Source organism: Trichosurus vulpecula, chromosome 2 (genome assembly GCF_011100635.1).
Source record: "Trichosurus vulpecula isolate mTriVul1 chromosome 2, mTriVul1.pri, whole genome shotgun sequence".
NCBI lineage: Eukaryota > Metazoa > Chordata > Mammalia > Diprotodontia > Phalangeridae > Trichosurus > Trichosurus vulpecula.
The window spans coordinates 188,437,908-188,459,580 of record NC_050574.1 but is presented as its reverse complement, the minus strand read 5'-3'; the positions used below and the strand labels follow the sequence as shown (position 1 = coordinate 188,459,580).

Genomic DNA, 21,673 nt, shown 5'->3' with positions numbered 1-21,673 from the left:
GCTTAGAAAACACTTCTTCTATACACGATATAAATATATGAACTAAAATCATCATACAAATTACACAGCCCTTTTATACGTAACAAATTCTGAATTAAACATTAAGTTATAATCTAACATTAATAATATACTGTTAAATTCAATTATGTGGGGAATATAATCCTGAGAAACATAATATACCTTAAAAACATGCAAGGAGAAGGATTAAATCTATAGACAATTGGGAGAAAGAAACCTTATCTCATTTTGATAACGTTATTTTGATGAATAAGACATTTATTATTTTTGACAAATTCCACTGCACAATTTTCAATGTATCATTAGAGTGAAACTTTTGGAAAAATATAATAAGGTTTTGAACAAAACAAAATCAAAACATGAATATGACATACATTTCAGAGTTGGTTTTCTGAAGTGAAACTTTACTCTTTCGTATTAAAATGATTAAAATTTCTTTAGTGTCTAAAAATCACCTTAGCTCTGATTTTGGAAGGCATTTGATGTAAACAGAGAAATTCTAAGTTACATAACATACATCTGTTAAATAATATATATCTTTTGTGGAATTATTCTTAATTGAATATGGATTAAAATTACCTTTCCCTATCAGCTCTTCCCTTGTCTTCTTCACTCTCCCCACCCCTACCCTGCCCCAGTCCCCTAAAAACACTCTGGCAGGTTTTAAATATATAGGACAGGCTATGAAACCAGAATCTCTAGGCTAGGGCCAACCCAAATAGGTTTGATAGACTAGAAGAATCCAGTGACATCTAACTTCAGTCATGAATGTGGGCAGGGTCTAGAAACAAATTAATCTTAAGACTTACCTCAGTTTAGAAAAGTTAAGATTTACTATAAGATTATCTACTGCAGTTACCTTTAATACATGCGGACTACCTAGAAAACTTTTTGTGCCTAGTATAATAATTTATTGGCCATATTTAATTCAACAAACATTGTTGAGAAATGACTTCATAGTCTATTTTTCATTTCTCAACAGGATAGTTTTTCTTTAAGAAAAAATATGTGTATGTATATATATATACATATATATGTACATATATATGTACATATGTATGTATGTCTCATAATGGATAAAACCTTTACTCACAAATTAGACAAACTGCACCAGATAGTAATATAGTTGAGGAAGTAGGAGAGGGACTCAAAGGAAAATGGGGGAGCGGGGGGGGGGGGGGGGGGGGGGGGGGGGGGCGGCGGGCGCGTATAGCTAGGTGGCACAGTGAATAGAGCACCGGCCCTGGAGTCAGGAGGATCTGAGTTCAAATGCGGCCTTAGACACTTCACCCACTTACTGACCTTGCACAAGTCACTTAACCCCAATAGCCCTGCCTTTCCCCCTCAAAAAAAAAATGGGAGCATTATAAAGAACAATCTGCTCTCTTTCCAAAGATCTTTCAGATATCTCCTAAACACAATTTTATCCAATTATTTAGGATAAATCAAATTAATCTGACAGGAGGTCAACATGCCTGTGAAAATATTATAATACACCTAAAATTGGTGACATAACATAGGGATATTTAACAACATTTCTTTATACTTGACAAATTAAAATGAAATATTTACTAGATGAGAATTACTACGTTATATAACAAAACTGGATCATACAAGCAATAGCAGTCAGCATTACAGTAAGGACTACCATTTTTCAAACTACGGTACTATCTAAGGTTCAGCTATGTATACTACCCTTTCCAAAAAACACCACAAAGAGACAAAACATGACTGCTAGGACAATAATTCAGTGACGTACCATAAAGAAATGGTGACAGCTGAAACAGATGAGAGAACTCAGACTTAGAGAAGCAACTTGCCAAGGGTCATATCATTAAAAACTATCAGAGACAATATTCAAACCCAGGAATTTCTTCACTCTAAGTCCTGTGCTCTTTCCACTATACTATACTGACTCAAAAGAAAATAGTAGCTCTAGCTAGCTGATAAAATGTTTATGTATATGTATACATACACATATGTGGAGTTCCCCTTACTCCCTTACAGATAATCCATAAAAGCAAGGGACTCCCTTGCTACATAATAGAACAAAAAAAATATACACAAAAACATGCCAATAAAAGAAATAGTCCTTATTATTTGTAAGGTTCTTCAAATGCACTTAATCACCAATGACACTGTACTAATATCACTGAATCCCAGAAAACAACAAAGCCTCCTTGTTGAGATTCACAGTGATACAAAAAGAATCTGGCCAATCCAGATTGAAAAAACTAAGTGGCAAAAGGTGCATCCTATGTAGAAGTGGCATCCAGCTAACACTGGCGGAGAAATTAACAGAACCGCCACATAACCACCAGCTTTCCACACACACCTCAGAAAGACAAGGACGGAACTGAACAGGACAGGAAAGCATGGTGGCATTGTTATCTACATTATTAGAAGCAACTCTCAGAACAATATCCATCTCTAAATGTGTGGGTATAAATAAAACAAGAGCCATACTCCGCATTTATACAGCTTCACATACCAATTCTCCATGGCAGGTATAAGTATTCTTATCCCTATTTAAGAGATGAAGAAATTGAGACTCATATCTACATGTGCTTGCTCACCATCAGGCTACTAATTTTTAAAAAATGTTTTCCCCTTCCAAAACTGGCCTTATATGGAGTTTAATCTGATTTAACTAAAAAAGTTGAGAGTTTTTTTGGTGGTGGATGAGAGCGGGCAGGAAGAAATACTATATTGTGTTACCACAGTTACTATGTATATCTAAGGACAGACCTGACCTGCAGGTACAGATCCTCTTTTCCCTCTGATTTAAAGCATAAGTGAAGACTACTCTCCAGCAAGAATAAACATAAAAGACTATAGCTCAGCTACTGAAAAATAACAGAGTAATTATTGTAAATTCTTGCTAACATTACCTGCATCATGGGAAACTTGTTTTCTCCAGGACTTCCAAATCCATTGACTCCAATAAAGCTGGTGCTGAAATAGGAATCTGTGAGAGTACTATCAGTTAAAGCACCTCCATCTATTCCAGGAACTGAAATAAAAAGAAAGTTCAATTGTTAAATGTTTTCATTTATAGGATGAGAATGATTTAATTTCTCTGCCCTGAGTCAGAATTTGTATGGCAGCATGAGGCATGACTATATAAAGTAATGAGGTTGTTGTTTTTAAATAAATATATCGAGAACTTACATATCCAAGTAAGAGTTGTCCCTTCCAAAGTAGTGGGGGGGGGGGGGGGGAGAATATATACTTATTCCAATGATACTGCCCCTGCTTTGTGAGAACTCTTCTCTTAGAACTACCTTAAGATATACACTCTTAAAAATCCTCAATGGTGAGCATATCTTCCTTTGATGGTAAATAGGATTTTTGAAAACAGCCAAAAAACATTCAGGGCCAAATGTGAGGGACACAGTGGACAATCAAGCTGGGTAATATTTTTTAATCAAGAACTTTCACAGATGTCATATTACATTGACATGGTAACAATGCCAATCATTACACAAGTCAACCTTTTTTCTTTTACAGTGTCTCCCTTTAAAGGTTAAGAATTTCTACATAAATGAACCTGACTGTTTGGCACTGTGGAATGAGTTCTTTATGAACGATGTCACTGATGTCGGTAAAACAAATCAACACTGTCTTCCTTTGTGATTTTTATGTGCTAAAATTTCTGAATCTCAGGGATAAGTTTTGCATTAAAAGAGTTAATACTGATACTGAAGAATTTATTTCAGGCTATTTGAGGGAAAGCAAGTTTCATCACCAAGTTCAAGAACACTTTCAGATGCATTTAACTTCTCAGAAAATCTGATATAAATTCTTTGCTCCAAAGAAAAGTATCTTGTTTTTATGTTGACCCAAAATAACATACACATGTTGTAGCATAAGACTGCACAACTTGATAGAAATTGAAACATACTAGTATATTTTCAGTGAAGCATAAATTTCACATGAAAACTTGTTTCTTGTTTCATTACTTTATAGCCACACCTTACTTTTTGATACATGCAGGTTAAGAGGCAACATTTAAGAACTTAGCCATTACACTGAAGAATTTAGCCATTTCACAGCATTCAAATGCCTTCCCAATACTAGATAGTTTTATACCAATTTGACACTAGTGACATAATGAAAAGGCAATGAGACAAATTTCAATTTCAATTCAAATTTAGCCACCAAAATCTCTCTGCTTCAATTGAGTCAAAAAATATTTGTTAAATGTAAACAGTGTGAGGGGAGCAGGGGCCCTTCCTGGGTGAAGAACAGAGTAGAGACCAGGAGAGCAGCTACCTTCAGGATCACACCACCTTGGCAGCACCAAAACTTGCAGACTCCCAGAACTAGTCTGAAAACAGCGGCACGAAAAAGCCTGAAGCTTGGGACCATACCTCCCTACCCCCAGGTTAGGAGAATCCAACTTTAATCATTAAGTTCAAAGCCAAGAAATAGGCTGGAAAAATGAGCAAACAACAAAAGAATCTCACCATAAAAAGCTACTATAAGGTGGCAGGAAAAACCAAGAAGACAAACTTAGAAGACAACAAGGAGAAAACAGCTATAAACAGTGCTAACTGGTCCCAAGCCCAACAAGAATTCCTGGAAGAGATAAGAGTGGTAAAGGGAAAATTAGGAAAAGAAACAAGAGTGATACAAGAAAATTATGAAAAAAGAATTAGCCTGGTAAGAGAGGCACAAAAAAATACTGAAGAAAATAACACCTGAATAAAGAGAATAGGCCAAATGGTTAAAGAGGTACAAAAATACAATGACGAAAAGAATGCCTGGAAAAGCAGAACTGGCCAAATAGTAAGAGGCACAAAAATTCACTGAAGAAAAGAACTCCTTGGGGAAGCTAGGTGGCTCAGTGAGTAGAGCACTGACCCTGGAGTCAGGAGGACATGAGTTCAAATTCAGCCTCAGACACTTGACAACTTACTAGCTATGTGACCTTGGGCAAGTCACAACCCCAATTGCCCTGCCTTCCCTCCTCCAAAAAACAAAAAAGGAAGAAAAAGAATTCCTTAAAAATTAGAATTCAGCAAGTGGAAGCTAATAACTTTAAGAGACATCAACATGAAATCAAAAGAATGAAAAAATAGAAGAAAATGTTTAGTACCTCAGAAAAACAACTGGAAAATAGGTCAAGGAGAGATAATTTTAAAATTCTTGGACTACCTGTAAGTCACAATCAAAAAAAGAGCATAGATATCATCTTTCAAGAAATTATCAAGGCAACTGCTCTAATATTCTAGATCCAGATGGTAAAATAAAAACTGAAAGAATCTACTTATCACCTCCTGAAAAAGATCCCCAAAAGAAAACTCCCAGGAATGATATAGCCAAATTCCAGAGCTCTCAAGCCATGAAGAAAACATTGCAGAAACCAGAAAGAAACAATTCAAATATTATGGAGCCACAGTCAGAGTAACACAAGATTTAGTAGTTTCTACATTAAAGGATCAGAGGGCTTGAGATATGATATTCTGGAGGGCAAAAGAGCTATGATTACAACTAAGAATAACATACCCATCACATAAAAATAATAACTATTCCCCAATTGATAAATGGTCAAAGGATATAAAAAGGCTATTTTCAGAAGAAATCAAAGCTATCTATCTACAATCACATGAAAAATGCTCTAAATCACTATTGATGAGAGAAAGGCAAATTAAAACAACTCTGAAGTACCATGTCACCCTATCAGATTGGCTAACATGACAGAAAAGGAAATGACAGATCCTGGAAGGGATGTAGAGAAACAAGTACACTAATGAACTGCTGGTAGATTAGTGAATTGGTTCAGCCATTCTGGAAAATAATTTGGAACTAGGCCCAAAGGGCTATAAAACTGCATATCCTTTGACCCAGTAATACCACTACTAGGTCTATACCCCAAATAAGAAAAAGGAAAAGGACTTGTAGGCACAAAAATTTTTACAGCAGCTCTTTTTGGGGTGGCAAAGAATTAGAAAACAAGGGGATGCTAATCAATTGGAGAATGGCTGAACACGCTGTGGCACTTGATTGTGATGAAGTTCTACTGTGCTGTGGGAAATGAGGGGGTTGGTGGTTTCAGAAAAATCTGGGAAGACCTATATGAACGGATGCAAAATAAAGTGAGCATAATCAGCAGAACATTTTACAAAATAACAGCAATACTGTATGACGATCAACTGTTAATGACTTAGCTATCTCGGCAATATAATAATCAAAGACAATTCCAAAGAATTTTACAGTGAAAAATGATATCCACCTCTAGAAAAAGAACTAATAGGAGTCTAAATCAAATCAAAGCAAAGCAAACTTTTTTCACTTTCTTTACTTTTCTTGTTTTGGGATTTTTTTTGGTCTGTGTTTTCTTTTGCAACACAGCTAATATGGAAATATGTTTTGCATGACTTTGCATGCATAAGCTATATCAAATTGCATGCCTTCTGAAGGGGGGAAAGGGATAAAGAGAATTTAGAACTCAAAATTTAAAAAAACTAATACTACAAAAAGATTTTCACATAATTGAGAAATATTTAATGAAATAAATATGTAGAAGAAAAATAAATGTAAATGGTGTACACTTCCCTCTACTATATTGTGCCAATAATAAAGCAAAAGTAGAAATCAGTTTGAAACCCAACTGAGAAAACTCAAGTTACAAATAAGGTAATAAAAATAACAACAACTACAATAACTAGCATTTACATAGCACTGTGCTAAGTGCTTCACAATGATAATCTCATTTGATCTTCACAACAAGCCTGAGAGGTAGGTGCTATTTTTATCCCTATTTTACAGTTGAGGAAATTGAACCAAACAGAGGGTGACTTGCCTAAGTTCACAAAGCTAGTAAGGGTTGAAGCCTGGATTTGAACTCAGGTCTTCCTGACCCAAGGCCCAGGGAGCACTCTATCCATTGTGCTACATAGCTACCAGGCCTACAAACTAATGAATGAAACCAAATAGAAACTAAAGCAAGGTACAGATCAATTTAGAAAAGCCTTCTTGGAAGAGGCAAGTCTTAAAAGCCTTGAAGAATCTTGATAGGAGTGAAAGATAAGAATTGGCAGAAAAGCAGTAGAAAGAGAAAGGCAAGGAGGTAAGTAAGGGCCAGTAAGACAATATGTATGTATTGATCTAAGTGACCACACGGGGAACAAGTAGTTCCCAATCTATGAATTGTACAAAAGTAGTGTTTCAAAAACTCATCTCTATAAATTGGTTATTTGGTGACAAAGATAGGGCCAATCACCAGAAGTTGAAAAGAAATGAAGGAAAAAATAGTAGCAAGGAGCTACATAGGAAGATACCTCTTTTTAAGTAGAAAAATAAGGAAACTCATCTCAAGCCTGACTTCTCCTCAGGCCCCATTCACTTCCTAAAATCCAACACTCTCAAGGGACTGACCTGACAACTTCAAACTGTTACTTGTTGCTTCTGAAAAACTTTCTCCCTTATCTTTTGGAGCTATGGGAACCTCTCCCTGGCTCAATGTGAAACAGAATGTAGTCTCATAGTTTTTTCCTTGTGGAGATTTTCTTTGGACCTTTACAAGAATAAATGAAAAAAAAAATTTCCCTTCTATGCCCTACCCCTCTTTTTCTCCAAACTGAGTCTTGTAAAAAGAGAGTCAAACAGCAGATCACACAATTAGAACTGGACGGAACCTTAGAGAACACAGAAGTCAATCTTATTTTGATAGGGTGGAAACTAAAGATTCCCAGTGAAACTAAATGATTTACCCAAGAACATACAGCTAGCAAATTACAACGGCAGGATTCGAAACCAGCTCATGACTTCAAATCCTCAGCTCCTGGCATAACAATATGTTGCCTCTTTAGAAGCTAGCTCTGAAGATATAAATCATTAAATAAGAATTATCTACCTTTCATAGGAATACCAATCTCAAGCAATTTTGAGCATTTCATCAGAAAAAATTGACAGAGAGGGCTCTGGGATCAAAAGATCACAGGATTATAGATCTAGAGCTGGAAGATATCTCAGAAGTATGGTAATCTAACCCCATCATTTTATAGATGAGAAAACTGAGGCCCAGAAGTAATCATCGGTGGTGGCATTTGAATTTGGGTCCTCTGACTCCAGAATCAGTACAACAGGCTTTACCAAAGCAATGTGGACAATGATCTAGACAATAAATGGTATGACTGGGGAGATTTGGGACAAACTAAAGGGACAGACCTCAGCATCTGCCATTAATGGAATCTTCCCCAGTGTAGTGCCCCACCCAGTGATTTGAGCTTGGCCTTGACTTAACATTTTTATCAAAAGCTTAAAAGTCTAAATGGCAGGTTTATCAAATTTTCACATGACAAAGCTAGGAGAAAAAGCCAGCATACTAAATGACAGGATCCAAAATTATTTTGACAGGCTACAACATTAGAATCTAAGAAAATGAAATGTAAGAGGGATAATGTTAAGTCCTACATTTAAGTGAAAAAATCAATTTTACAACTCCAAGATGGGAGAGGCACATCAAGGTAAAGTGCACCAAAAAAGATCTGTAGGTTTTAGGGCCCTGAAAAATTGATGTGAATCAACAGTAATAGTAATTAAGTCATGAAAATGTTAATTCTACCTTAGGATACAATAAGAGAGAAATCACTTCTAAGGCTAGAGGTGATACACCTGATGTACTCCGCCCAGGTCAAAATTGCTGGAGTACTATCTCTTTCAGTCTGGACACTGAAAGGATTCATTGCCTTTTATTTGTCATGGATTTCTTCTTGGCATCATGTTTTTGAATAACTGAATGAAATGCTGAACTTCTGTTGGAATTCAGTGAAAAACAGTTTTAATTTTTTTCCCCCATCCAAGTTCACAGAGCCCCAGAAATCTATACACAGACTGGACTCCAGGATAAAAACTCCTACTCTTGAGAATACCCTTGGATTGTGAAGGGACTTAAGAGATAAGGATATAGGTTAAAAGAATTGGAGTTATTAATTTAGCCTTAAGAGAAGACAAGGGACAGAAAAACCCGGAAAGACTTATATGAACTGATGCTGAGTGAAGTGAGCAGAACCAGAAAAACACTGTACACACTAACAGCCACACTGTGCTATGACCAACTTTGATAGACTTATCTCTTCTTAGCAATGCAAGAATCTAAGACAACTCCAAGACTCACGATGGAAACTGCTCCATCCAGAAAAAGAACTGTGGGGTCTGAGTGCAGATCGAAGCATATCACTTGCTTGCGCTTGCTTGCTCGCGCGCGCGCTCTCTCTCTCTCTCTCTCCCTCCCTCCCTCCCTCTGTTTCTTCTTTCTTGTGGTTTCTTCCCTTGGTTCTAATTCTCCTTTACAACATGACTAAGGTGAAAATAGGTTCAATATGAATGTATATGTCTTGGTGTTATGGTAATTAGCGTGGGACTTCTTTGTTTTCTCTTTTAGAATGCTTTGGTAGTCAAGTACCTTTGATGAGTCTTGCCTTTCAAATGTAATGGTAAGCCTTAGTGGACTTTTTGTTGTCTTTTCTTTCTTTGATTGAATCAAGAGTCTTTGACCAGCTTAAGAAACAAGAAAGTCTAGTTCACCTAGGTTTGAGTGGCATGATTGTGACGCCCTTTGACCCTGAAGAAGCATATATAAAGTCAGAGGTTAGCGTTTTGCCTTTGGGGGGCACACTCATTGAAAAAGTGTTGGTGATGAGACTCTGGGTAGCTGCTGTTAAGGAGCCCCAACCCCTTTGAAAACCCAGGTGTTGGTGCTTCCTTTGGTAACTATGTATTGCTATGGATAGATTGATTTGTGTTTATTTGCTCTGTATATATAATGTATGCTTGTAATTTCTGTTTGTATTATCTCTGAAGTGCAGGATGCTGGCTTTTCCCCCCGAACTAAGTGAATGATATATGTATGTTTAATTAAAGTGAGATTGTTAACCCCTTAAAGTTGCTTTCCTTAGGAAAGCAGAACAAAGGACCTGTGATGGCAGCCTTCCTGTGTGCTGGTGTTGTTGGTCTTACACAGCCACAGTAGCAGCAAGCAACATTGTTGTTATACTTGGGGTGGGAGGAGGGGAAAGACGGGGAGAAAATTTGGAACTCAAAATCTTATGGAAGTGAATGTTGAAAACTAAAAATAATTTTTTTTTAAAAAGCTAGAAGACAATGGAGAAATCCTATACATACAAATAAAAGATTCTCCTGAGAATTCTATTAGAAAACCATGAGACTATAACTACTGAAGCATAAAGATGATGTTTTTAACTATCAAATTTACACCATTTCTGAGAACCTGTCATTTCACAAATAGGCACCAATCTTTTTGAGGATTAGAAGTTTAAAACATTTTGTCTAATAACAGTGTCATCAGACACAAGTTTATCCAAGTGGTATAGGATAATCAAAAGCAGTTCTGACTATAAGAAGTAATGAGCAGGATGGTTTCAGAAAAACCTGGAAAGACTTGCATGGGCTTATGCAAAGTGAAATGCATTATGTACAGAGTAGCAGCAATATTGTATTAGCTGTGCATGACTTAACTATTCTCAGCAATACAGCAATCTTAGACAACTCTGAAGGACTTAGGATGAAAAATGCTATTGATCCCCAGAAAAAGAACAGATGGTATCTGAATACAAACTGAAGCTTACTTTTCTAAAACTTTATTTTTCCTGAGGATTTTTTTCTTGTCTACATTTTCTTGCACATGACTATTATGGGTATATTTTGCATGACCACACACACAGAACCTATATCAAGTTGCTTGCCTTCTCAATGAGGTGGGCTGGGAAGGGCGAAAGAGAGAGAATCTAGAACCCAAAGTTTTAAAAACAAATGTCAAAAATTGTTTTTACACGTAACTGGGGAAAAATAAAATACTAAATTAAAAAAACAAAACAAAAAAAGCAGTTATGGTAAATCACTCTACCTGGACAACCTGACCTCATCTAAACTAAGATAAGCCTCAGAAATTCATTTCTAATACATGCCCAATCCGACAGAAATCAAATTCCAGAAATCTCTTGCCCAGTGATTTCCAAAGTGGAACACATGCCCCTAAGGAGTGTGCAAGACAATTCACTTGGATACACAAAAAATAATAGAATGAAGAAAAGAAGCACAAGTATTAAGGATACTTACAGCCACCACCTGCCTGTGTGTTTCTCCTTCCCCTGAACTCACCAGGCAGGCATGCATTTCATCAGTCATCCCCAGCTGGCCCTAGCCCTTTAGGCTATCTGTCCTTCATTCCCAACTCCCACTATAGCAGCAGCACACCTTGTATAGTTCTGGACCAGACAAAAAGGGGTTTTTTTTGTACTATTAATTAATGAAATAAAAAAGTAAAAGATATAGTTTATTTCATCTTTAATCTTTTAAAAATTTATTTTGTTTCATAATGTACATATTAGTATAGTAGCACAACATAAATTTTATAAATAAATCAAAATATATTGAGGATATGTTCAAAATCTTTTATAACTGGAGACATGTAATCAAAAAAGTCTGAAGCCAACTCAACCGCATGAATCTATTAACTTCCCTAACTGGAGATCTTCATTTTAATTTATTCTACCATATATCAGAATCCACACTAGAAGTTTCTTGGAGAATGGTTCTAACTACCTTCAAGAGTAACTGCAGAAATAAATAAGGAAGGTAAATAATTCTTATAACCAGAAAATGACCTTGATAAAACAAAAAATACTTCTGCAAGGACTCTTATGATCAACCAGCCCAGCAAAGACTTTTAGAATAATTCCTCTTTCTTTATGACAAAAAAAACTTGATGGGTGCAAGACAGCATGGCATAATGGATCAAGAGCTGGCCTTCAAGTGAGAAAGCCTCAGGTGCAAGTATCTCTGACACTTACTGGCTGTGTAACCTTAGACAAGTCACTGAACCTTTTGTTACCCCAGGCAAAGAAACTCTAAGACAGGTGTTGGGAGGGAGAAGGGAAAGAAAAGAGGAAAGAGAAAGGCTGATGGAACCTATATCCTTAACAGATAAGGAAAGTTGGAAACTGGGCAGGGGTGGTGGAAAAAATACATTAAGTTCTGATCAAATGAGATATTTATAAAGTACTTAGCATAGAACCTAGCACACAGTAGGTACTTAATAAGTGCTTGTTCCTATCCTTTCCCCTCTGTTGAATTTGAAGTGCTTGAGTAGAAAGGAGAGGTGTGGAAAAAACATTGCATTGGGAGTCAGAGGACTCAGGTCCAAATCCCAGTTATGCTTCTTACTACTAATTGACTAGATTAAGATTAGATTAGGACAAATCATCTAGCATCTAGGGCTCCATTTCCTGTGATCTGACGCTAAGTTAGCTTTCTAGCCTTATTTCTAACTACTCTCCTTCACATCTTCCATGTTCCAGACAAAGTGCAAAAAAAACCCAAAAAACAACAACAAAAAAACAAAACCCTAACCATTCCTTTACCTTATCCTGCAACCCTCTCACCTCCATGCATTTTAGAACATCCTTCTTCCTCCCTTCAAGACATAGCTCAGAAATTAATTCTTTTATGAAGCCTTCTTTGGTTTTGACAGTGATCTCTCTCCTCTCTCTTTCTCTCCCCCCCCCCACCTCTCAAATTTTCTTTCAGTACTGTTTATTTATATATCTCCTTTATTCCTACTGCATTCCTTTACCGAATTCTTTTATAGTAGTTATGTGTGCACATGTCATATCTCCCCCATTAAAACATAAGCTCCTTGAGAGCAGGAACAGTGTATTTTTCATATATGTACACCCAGCATTTAACACTGTGCCTTACATTAACAGGAGTACTTTTAAGAAAATGGAGCAAGAACCAGATAAATGGGAAAGCATTGAGGATTGTTGAGATAGTATCTGAATCATACGAAATCACCTCTCCACCAAAGTTAGTGATAAATATTACTGCCTGTTTTTAAGAGGCAATAAGGCATAGTAGATAAAACTGAACTCCAAGCATTCAAGAAAAAACCAGGGTTTGAGTCCTGATTCTGACATACAGAGCAAATCATTTTACCTCACCATTTTCAATGTTATCCTGAAATCTGTCAATTTGTTTTTTTAAATATTTTGACAATTGTATTTCAGTATAGTTGGCTTCCTTTGCAATCCAGCATATTTTATTTTATGCATTTAAAAACATTATTCTGAGAAGGGGTCCACAGGCTTCATCAGATTATCAACAGTGTCAATGACACCAAAATAATTGAGACCCCTCTGATTAAACCTCTTCACAGTTGCAGAGAAAGGATCTACCTGCAATAGTTCCTCAGCAGGGAATTTTTGACACCAGTGGAATCACAGCCCTTTCTCTATTTCTGTTTTAACCCCAGCAAGTCAGGCATTTGAGAAATACTATACGTTTAAAGTGTATAAAAAGAAGTCAGCTAGCTAGAAGCAGACCATAAGAATCTCAGTACAGTTGCCTTATCACAGACTATGAGATCATACTTAGGGAGATTTATCCTTGGTTGAAAATCTTAAGTATAATTCAATTAAGCCCTTAACATGGAATACAGAATTTAGGAAAATCAGTCCAAGAGAAATCTTAAAAGCTAAAAATCTAAAGTAAATTTTTTTAAATTAATAGAATTTCTTCAAATAGCAAAAATATGTGCAATGATACATACACTTTCACCCTTTGTGCATTAACGAATGAATCTGAAAATGGAAAGAGATAAATACATAAAAGCCAAGGAGGAGGAAAAAAGTAATACAGTTCAATGATAGATTAAAACATTTCTCAGGTCTAATATTGAATAGATGTGACATTAGGCAAAAACCCAGCTTCTTTACACTTCAAATATCCCACTTCTAAGATAAAGGCAATACGCTCAAGGCATTGTTTTTAATGTTACTCAAACTTTTTATAAGACTTTTCTGCAAATGTCAGGTGCTAAAGAAATGCTGTACACCTTTTACTTTAAAAAAAATAAACTTTGATATGTACAAATTTAACTTATAATGGTAATAGCTCACATCTATTTAACACTTTTTATGGTTTACAAAGTACTTTCCTCTAATAGTAATTATAATAATACAACGAGAGGTCAAAAATATTGAAAGTTCTCATGACAGCAACATACTAAACTAGCACATACATCATTTTAGATAAGTCAGGCTTTTAATGGTATCTTAAGCTGTACAGATTAATTAAAATTCTTAGAATTTAAAAGAAAACTGTGTCAATCTATGGTTTCAGTTCCCTAAATGACTTTCTATCACACTACCCACAGTGGCTATTCTAAATCTTCTGTCCTCAAGCCTCTTAAACTTGTGTGTGTGTGTGTGTGTGTGTGTGTGTGTGTGTGTGTGTGTGTCCTCCAGCCTCCAAAATAGAGGCCATACGTACTGAACTTCCACTTTTCCAAATTATGTCACAAAACTGGAGATACAAATATAAGAGTTAGGAAGTCACTGTCCTAAAGAACCTTACATTCTACTAGGTAGATAAAACATGTTCAGATATACGGATGATGCATAAAAATAAATAAATCCACATATACAACGATTTGGGGAAAACACTGGGCTACTCAAAACTACAGGAATCAGGAAAAGCCTGGAGCCATTCCCCACTAAAGAAGCAAGTTCTCAGAAAAAATTGGAACTATCACCTGTATGAAAGATTGTTCCATATACTAATAAAAGAAATGCAAGCTGAAATAACTCTGTGGTCTCACCTCTTACCCAGCAAATTGGCAAAGATGACAAAAGATAGAAATACTCAATGTTGGGCAAGGGAGAAAGAGTGGAGCTGTGGAAAGAAGACATGCCCACTAATAAATGGCCACACATGCATGCATGCATGCATGCATGCGTGCGCGCGCGCACACACACACACACCCAAAAGACAGAAAGGTCCCACATACATCAAAATATTTGTAGCAGCACTTTTTGTGGTATCAAAGAACTGAAACAAAGAAAATTTGCCCAAACAAATGGTGATACATGAATTAAGGAAATATTACTATGTCACAAGAAATAATGAACTCAGTAACTGAGAATAGCATAAACTGACTTATATGAACTGATAGAGTGAAGTAAAACGAACCAGGAAAACAACATACAAAAAGATTACAAATGTAAATGGAAAGAACAAAATGCCCCAAACTAAATACTGCAATTATTATGAAGTTTAGCCCTCAAGACAAGTTATGAAAATTCAATTCCTTCCCTTCTTTGACTGGGGAAGGGGGGGAAAGGGGGATGAGGGAGGGAACTGTGTGGGAATGGAAAGTCTGTAAGTGTATGTACTACTGCATGTACAGTCAACCTTGGTAATGTTTTGGTTGGTTTTGCTGAACTGCTTTTTCCCCTCTTTCTTTGCTAACTCTTTATTAAAAGAGACTGCTCACTAAGAAGGAAAAAAATATATTCAGAATATATTTGATGTAAAGACAAAAGACAGTAATAAATTTTTTTAAAAACTTTGAAGGAAAGAAAGTTTCTGAAGAAGGTAGCACTTGCACTAAGGGATTTGAAGAGACAGACTGAGGAATAGAAAAAAAACATTCTAGGTCTGTGAGACAGCCTATACAACAAAGTCACAGAGGCAAAAGATGGAATATCTCATACAGGGAACAACAAGACAGCCTGACTGGAGGATAAGTGTGAGGAGGATAGCAGGAAGGAGAAAGAGGAGGCAGAGATCAATTAGGAGGCTATTCCAATAGTCTTGGTGGGAGATGATGAGGGACCTGGTCTAGGGTGGTTGTGTTGTGAATAGAAAGGAAATGAGGAGGTGGTACTGACAAGTCTTGACAACTGGCTTGCCATGGGGTTGAGAGTGAAGCGTAATAGATGACTCTAAATTTCAAAACTAGGTATCTGGAAGGATGGTGATAGCTTCAACAAAAAGGGAAATTAGGAGGTTTAGGAGTAAAGGTGTGTTTTGGACAAAATGAGTTTGAGATTCCTATGATATATACAGTTGCAGATGTCTAGCAGGCAGTTAGAAATGAGGAAATGGATATTGGAAGGAAGAAAACAGGGTCACCATCTCTATAAAGATGATAACTGAACCCATGACAAGATGAGGGGAGTACACCCAGACAAGGGCAAATTCTTGAAGTACACCCATGCATAGAAGACAGTGTAAGGATGATCCTGCAAAAACTGAGAAGGCTTGGTCAAACAAGTTAAAAAAAGAGAACCACAAAAAGTAGTATCAAAAAATGCAAGGAGTAAGAGTATATATAAGATTGGGGTGACCAACAGTAACAAAACTGTTAAAAAGGATAATAGACAAAAAGCTATATGATTTAGCAATAAAGAGATCATTAGTGACCTTGGAGAGAGCAGTTTCATTTAAGTGGTAGAAATGGAAGCCAGATTGCAAAGAGCTGAGAAGAGAGTAGGAGGTGTGAAAGTGTTGGCAAGGAGTATAGACTTCTTCTAGGATTCTAGCTGTGAAAGAGAAGAAAGAGGATTAAGAGCTAAAGTCAGAGTTTGTTTGTTTAGTTCTTGAACATGGGAGACTTCTGAGGATTCCTAAAGGCAGCAAGGAATAAGGAGACTGAAAAGTCTACACTCAAAAGCTTACATCATCTCTCATTCTTTTCTTTGCTCCAATCTCTGATGAAAAGGCAGCCCTTCCTCTAGCCAAGATTCAACCCTCTATGTGTGTCACATTATAGCCTAAAGAGCACTGGTGCCATAGCCAGAGGGCCTACATTCAAATTCCACCTTTAATGCTTACTACCCATATGACTTCAGCAAGCTGCAACCATCTATCTGTATATATCACCTAGGGCCTCAGTTTTCTCATTTGTAAATGGAAGACACTTGAACTAGATGGCTTCTGAAATAGCTTTCAGCTTTGGAGCTAAAATCTAAAATTCGTAACCCTTGGATCATCCCTCCCTTACTCTTTCTAATCTTCAATCTTTTTTGTATGTCTTGGCTCTTTCCCTGAATGTGTGAACACATACACACATACACATACACATACACACACACACACACACACACACACACACACCTTATAAAACTTTCACATGACTCAATCATTCCCCCAAGCTATCACCCTTTCTTAGAAAGCCAAATTCCGCTTCCTCTCCTCCAATTTTCTTCTCAACCTTCAGGCAAAAAGTTTCCAACTTCACTACTCAATTGGAACTGCTTGCTCTCCACGGTTACCAAGTTATCTCCTAAATGGTTAATTCTAAGAGTCTTTTCTCAGTTCATTCTTCCAGATTATCAGCACACGATCTGAAACTGCTGACCACTTCCTCTTCCTGGTTACTCTCTCCTTCCGGATTTCAGTACTGTCTACAGACTGCTTCCTCCTTCCTAGTCTCCTACCTTGATCTCTGTCATAAACCCTAACTGTGAGGTGTCCCCAAGGTTTTGTCCTTGGCTCTCTTCCCCTTCTTGTGACAGAATCTATTCTCATGAAGGGGGTGGGGGGTGAGGGGTGTCAATTATCAACTCCATGCCAATGACTTCTATATATTTAGCCTAATATCTCTCCTGAGCTCCAGTCCTGCATCACCAACTATTTAATAGGCATTTCCAACAAGATGCCTATAGTTATCTTTCAACACATCTAAAAGAGAGTTAATTATCCGCCCCCCAAAAAAACCCTCCATACTTCCCTGTTTCTGCTGAAGTCACCCAATTACATCCTGTGACATTCTCTACTTTCCCTTGACCCCCATATCCAATTAGTAGCCAAGTCTTGTCAATTCTACCTCTACCACAATGCAAATGTCCCCTTTTCTCAACTCACTTAGCTACCACCTTAACTGAAGAAGACCCTACTCCTTACTGCCTAGACCAGTGGTTCTCAAAGTGTGGTACTGGGGCAAATAGGGATCCAGAAGTCATACCAACAAATTTTGAGAAATGCTGGCCTAGAATATTACAATAGCCTCGAAATTGGCCTCTCAGCTTCTAATCAACAATCCTGTCCAACTCATCCTCCAAAAGGCTGCGAAAATAACCTTCCTAAAGCACAAGTCTTATGATGTCACTCCTCTGCTCAAAAAGCTTCCTACAGCCTCTAGGATAAAATGCAAAACTCTTACGACTGGCATTTAAAGCCCTTCACAATCTAGCTCCAGTATACCTTTCAAGGCTTACTGCACATTACTTCCCCAATGCACACATTCCACATTCTAACCAAACTGGCCTACACAGTCACCTAAACATGGAATTCCATCTCCCACTCTGTGCCTTTGCATATGCTCCTACCTCTGCCTGGATTATGTGCTACCTCTTTATCTCTGTTCCTACGATCCCCAGCCTATTTCAAGTTTAATATGCTTACACCAACAGGACCACCTGCCTGTTCCCACTAGTTATTAGTGTTCTTTTCCTACTCAAGCTACCTTGTCTATAATTATTTGTTTATATAGTGTATCCTAGGGATAGAATATAAGTTCCTTGAGAGCAGAGACCTTTTCACTTTCTTTGTATATTCCCAGTGCCTACACTAGGATTTATAGAGCAGGCACTGAATAAATGCTTGTAAGATTTCAAATGGATCACCCAAGATCAAAAATAAGATGCCACTGGCAACCATTTAGGAGCTGACTTTATTCACCCATATGCAGAAAAATGAGCAGAAAAAGAACTGATAAGCAGGGAATACAAGAAACCAACTGGAACAAAGTCAAAAGCAGCAAAGAAAGCTAAGTAGCACGAATCTGCATAAGAAGAAAAATACACAGATCAATCTGTATAAATTGTTAAATAACTGATATGAATTTTAAAATTTCATTTGGTTTCCATTCATATAGTACTTTACAGTTTTCGAAGTACTTTCCTTACAACAACCTTATGAAGCAGCTGTGACTACTGTTACTCCCATTTTCCAGATGAGGAAACAGAGTCTAAGAGGTTAAATAGGTCACACAGCTAAGAAATTTTAAACTTTTTGTCCTATTTAGGCTAAGCAGTAGATAACTAACTCAGTTCACTCTCCTGAACATGTCAGTAACAAACGTGCCATTTTTAAACGTTACACTACATATAAAACGCTTCCCCATTGTTGGTTTTCTGTAATAAAGCATAAAACAATCTCGTATTATTATAAATGTTTCTGTCAGAAATTGTGGGTGTTCTTAATGGTAACATTGAAGTTTTGCCTTTCTTTTACTATGAATAATAAAACTATCAGTAAGCTGTCACCATTTCACTAGTTTAGCAATACTCTTTAGTTGCAACTGAAACTCGACAAGCCAAAAGTATATGGTGAAATGGAAAATAGCTTCCTAAAATCTTGGAAAAGTATAAATTGTCTCATGTTTTAAAGAGCCAATATACAAAGACAGAAAAAAAAATGCTCATTTCCTGCAAGCTACCTAACCTGCTACAATCAAGGGAAAGTGAAGGCCTTTAAAATTAAAAGTCCAATTGAAGATAATTAGTTAGCAAAACAAAAGTAATTGTGACATACTGAAACTGACATGCCAAGTTCATTTACAGTAAAAAAAAAGCTGCACTAACCAAAGTTCAATTGCTCAGGCACATTATTTCAAGACCTGTCTAAAAATCTGTGGCTTTTTCACGTTTGATTAATAGGTCAACAAACAAGTCAGGTCAACAAGCATTTATCAAGTGCCTACAACGTGCCAAGCACTGTGCTCAAAGAGCTCACAGTCTAAATGACAACAGAACTAAGAGACACAAAAATGTAAATTTTATAACTTTATCACTCATCCTTATTTTCGTAGTAGTTTTCTGAAAAAAAAAACAGGTGTAGTTTTGGAATACAGCACTGTCTCTCCTAATGAAGGATTATTATTGAATTTGGTAAAGAAATACAAAGGTATCTTGACACCATTCACATTGTCAAGCAACACAAATCAGCAAAGGGTTCATTCTTTCACGCAATGAACATCTGCTTGGTGCCTACTACGTGCAAACTGTCTATCTGAATACTCTGTAGCCTATTTGGGGCATATATCTGTGGCATAAAAAGTTGTAGGAAAAACGACCCCAGCCAAGGAGGAGTTCGCTAAGCAATACGAGACACAGCAAAGAAAGATCACAAAAGCTGGGGAATCCCCAACCTGAAAATTAAAACTTTGGTCACTTCATCCCCACCCTTATTAACAATTTCTGTCTCCGCACAAATTAATCCTCCCAAATGTAATCACCCAAACTCTTCCTCAGAAGGTATCACACACCCAGTTCCCCACTGAAAATCAACTTTCCCTTCCTCCCACACAGAGCAGAACCTCAATATTCACTCTCCCTTAAAACATGTGTCCCTCTCCCCAGTCAACCCCACAAGTGTCTGCAAACCCAGCCCCTTTCCACACCCCCGGAAACTCCCCAGTCTCTCTCGCACTCCGGGCTCCGCCGCCCATCCCCCTTGTTCCCCCCTCCCATTCCCGGATCCCAAGCCTCCTGGGTTGTCCCCAGGCAGAGGGAAGGAGGCGAGGGGGCCGGACCTGGGCCTAGGCCTGGTTCGGGAGGGGAGGAGAGGAGGAGGCGGCCCTAGGGCAGGGCGCCGGCGGCCGCAGGGCCTTGTCTGTTCCCGTCTGGTCCCGTCCCGTCCCGTCCTAGGCCTCTCCGGCCCGGCCAACCCAGCCCTGCCCGCCGCCCCGGGCACGGCACTCACTTGTCAGCCGCGGTCCGTCCAGCCCCCCGCCTCCGCCGCCTGCTGCTGCTCCTGCTCCTCCTCCGGCGCCGCCGCCTGCTCCTCCTCCGGGCCCCCCCAGGTCCGGCTTCTTGGGCCCCGGCGGCAGCCCCACTCCGCCACCGGGGCCAGCTCCGTGCGAGTAGCCCGCCGGCCCGGGCGCCGCGGCCCCGCCGCCGGCTAGGGCTAGGGGGACGCTGTTGCTATGGAGGCCGAGGCCCGGGGCCGTCCCGGCGGCCGGGTCCTCATGCAAGAACTGACACTCCTCCCCGTAGAAACACGTCTTGTCCTTGGCGTAGTAGCGACAGTACTTGAGCTTCACGCCCGCCGCTACCGCCGCCGCCGCGCCGACCACGCCGGGGACCCCGCCGACCCCCGGCGGGGCCACCACTACGGCCGCGGCCGCCGCCGAGGAGGCGGCGGAGGAGGAGGGGGACGGCTGGGGGGGCGGGAGGCCGCCGCTGCCGCTGATCATGGCAACGCCGCAGCCTCGCCTTCCGCTGCCGCCCGAGGAGCCGCCGACGCCACCATAGACGGAGGAGGGAGGGAAGCACAGCCCGTGCAGGAGAAAAGCCCGGGCGGGTGGGTCTGTCCCGCAGCGGGAGCCGGAGCCGCCCGGGGAGAAGGGGGGGAGGGGAGAGGGGAGAGGGGAGGGGGAAGAGAAGGGGGTAGAAAGGAGGGAAGGGGAGGGGGGGGGGGAGAGTTGGGATTCTCTTTCGCTCACTCTCTCGCTCTTTTCTTAAAGGGGCCGCGCGGGACGACGGGGCGGGCGCACGAGTTTCAGCGCGAGGGCCCCGGCGGAGAGTTGCAGGGAGGGGAAGAGAGGGGGAAGACGGGCGGCGGCAGCGGCGGCGTGGTAGAGGAAGGGAAGGGTAGGTGGGGGGGCGGGGGAGGGAAGTGCGGTTTATTTTTAAATTCTGCCTTCACTCCGTCGCTCGCGCTCTTGCTTCTCGGAGTTGTTTATTCCATTTTCCTCTTCCTGAGGCGGCTGCCTCTGCTGCGCGTGCGCTCTGTGGCGCAGTGGCTTCTGGGTATTGGGGACGAGAGGAGAGACGGTTGGGGGGGAGGGCGGGGAGAGAAGGAAGGTAGGCCCCGTAGGGTTCCTTCTGAGGCCCGCGGT

At 39.3% G+C, this 21,673-nt stretch overlaps 1 protein-coding gene across 1 annotated transcript in view; it reads right to left on the bottom strand.

Annotated features, from left to right (window-relative positions):
- PAN3 (poly(A) specific ribonuclease subunit PAN3) overlaps positions 1 to 21,028 on the bottom strand; it is a 146,267-nt gene extending 125,239 nt beyond the window's left edge. The window contains exons 1-2 of the mRNA XM_036744623.1: positions 20,536 to 21,028; positions 2,910 to 3,031 (exon numbers count right to left, since the gene is read on the bottom strand). Coding sequence (XP_036600518.1) covers positions 2,910 to 3,031; positions 20,536 to 21,028 — 615 coding nt within the window. The remainder of the gene's footprint in view (positions 1 to 2,909; positions 3,032 to 20,535) is intronic.
- Positions 21,029 to 21,673: the final 645 nt, after the last annotated feature.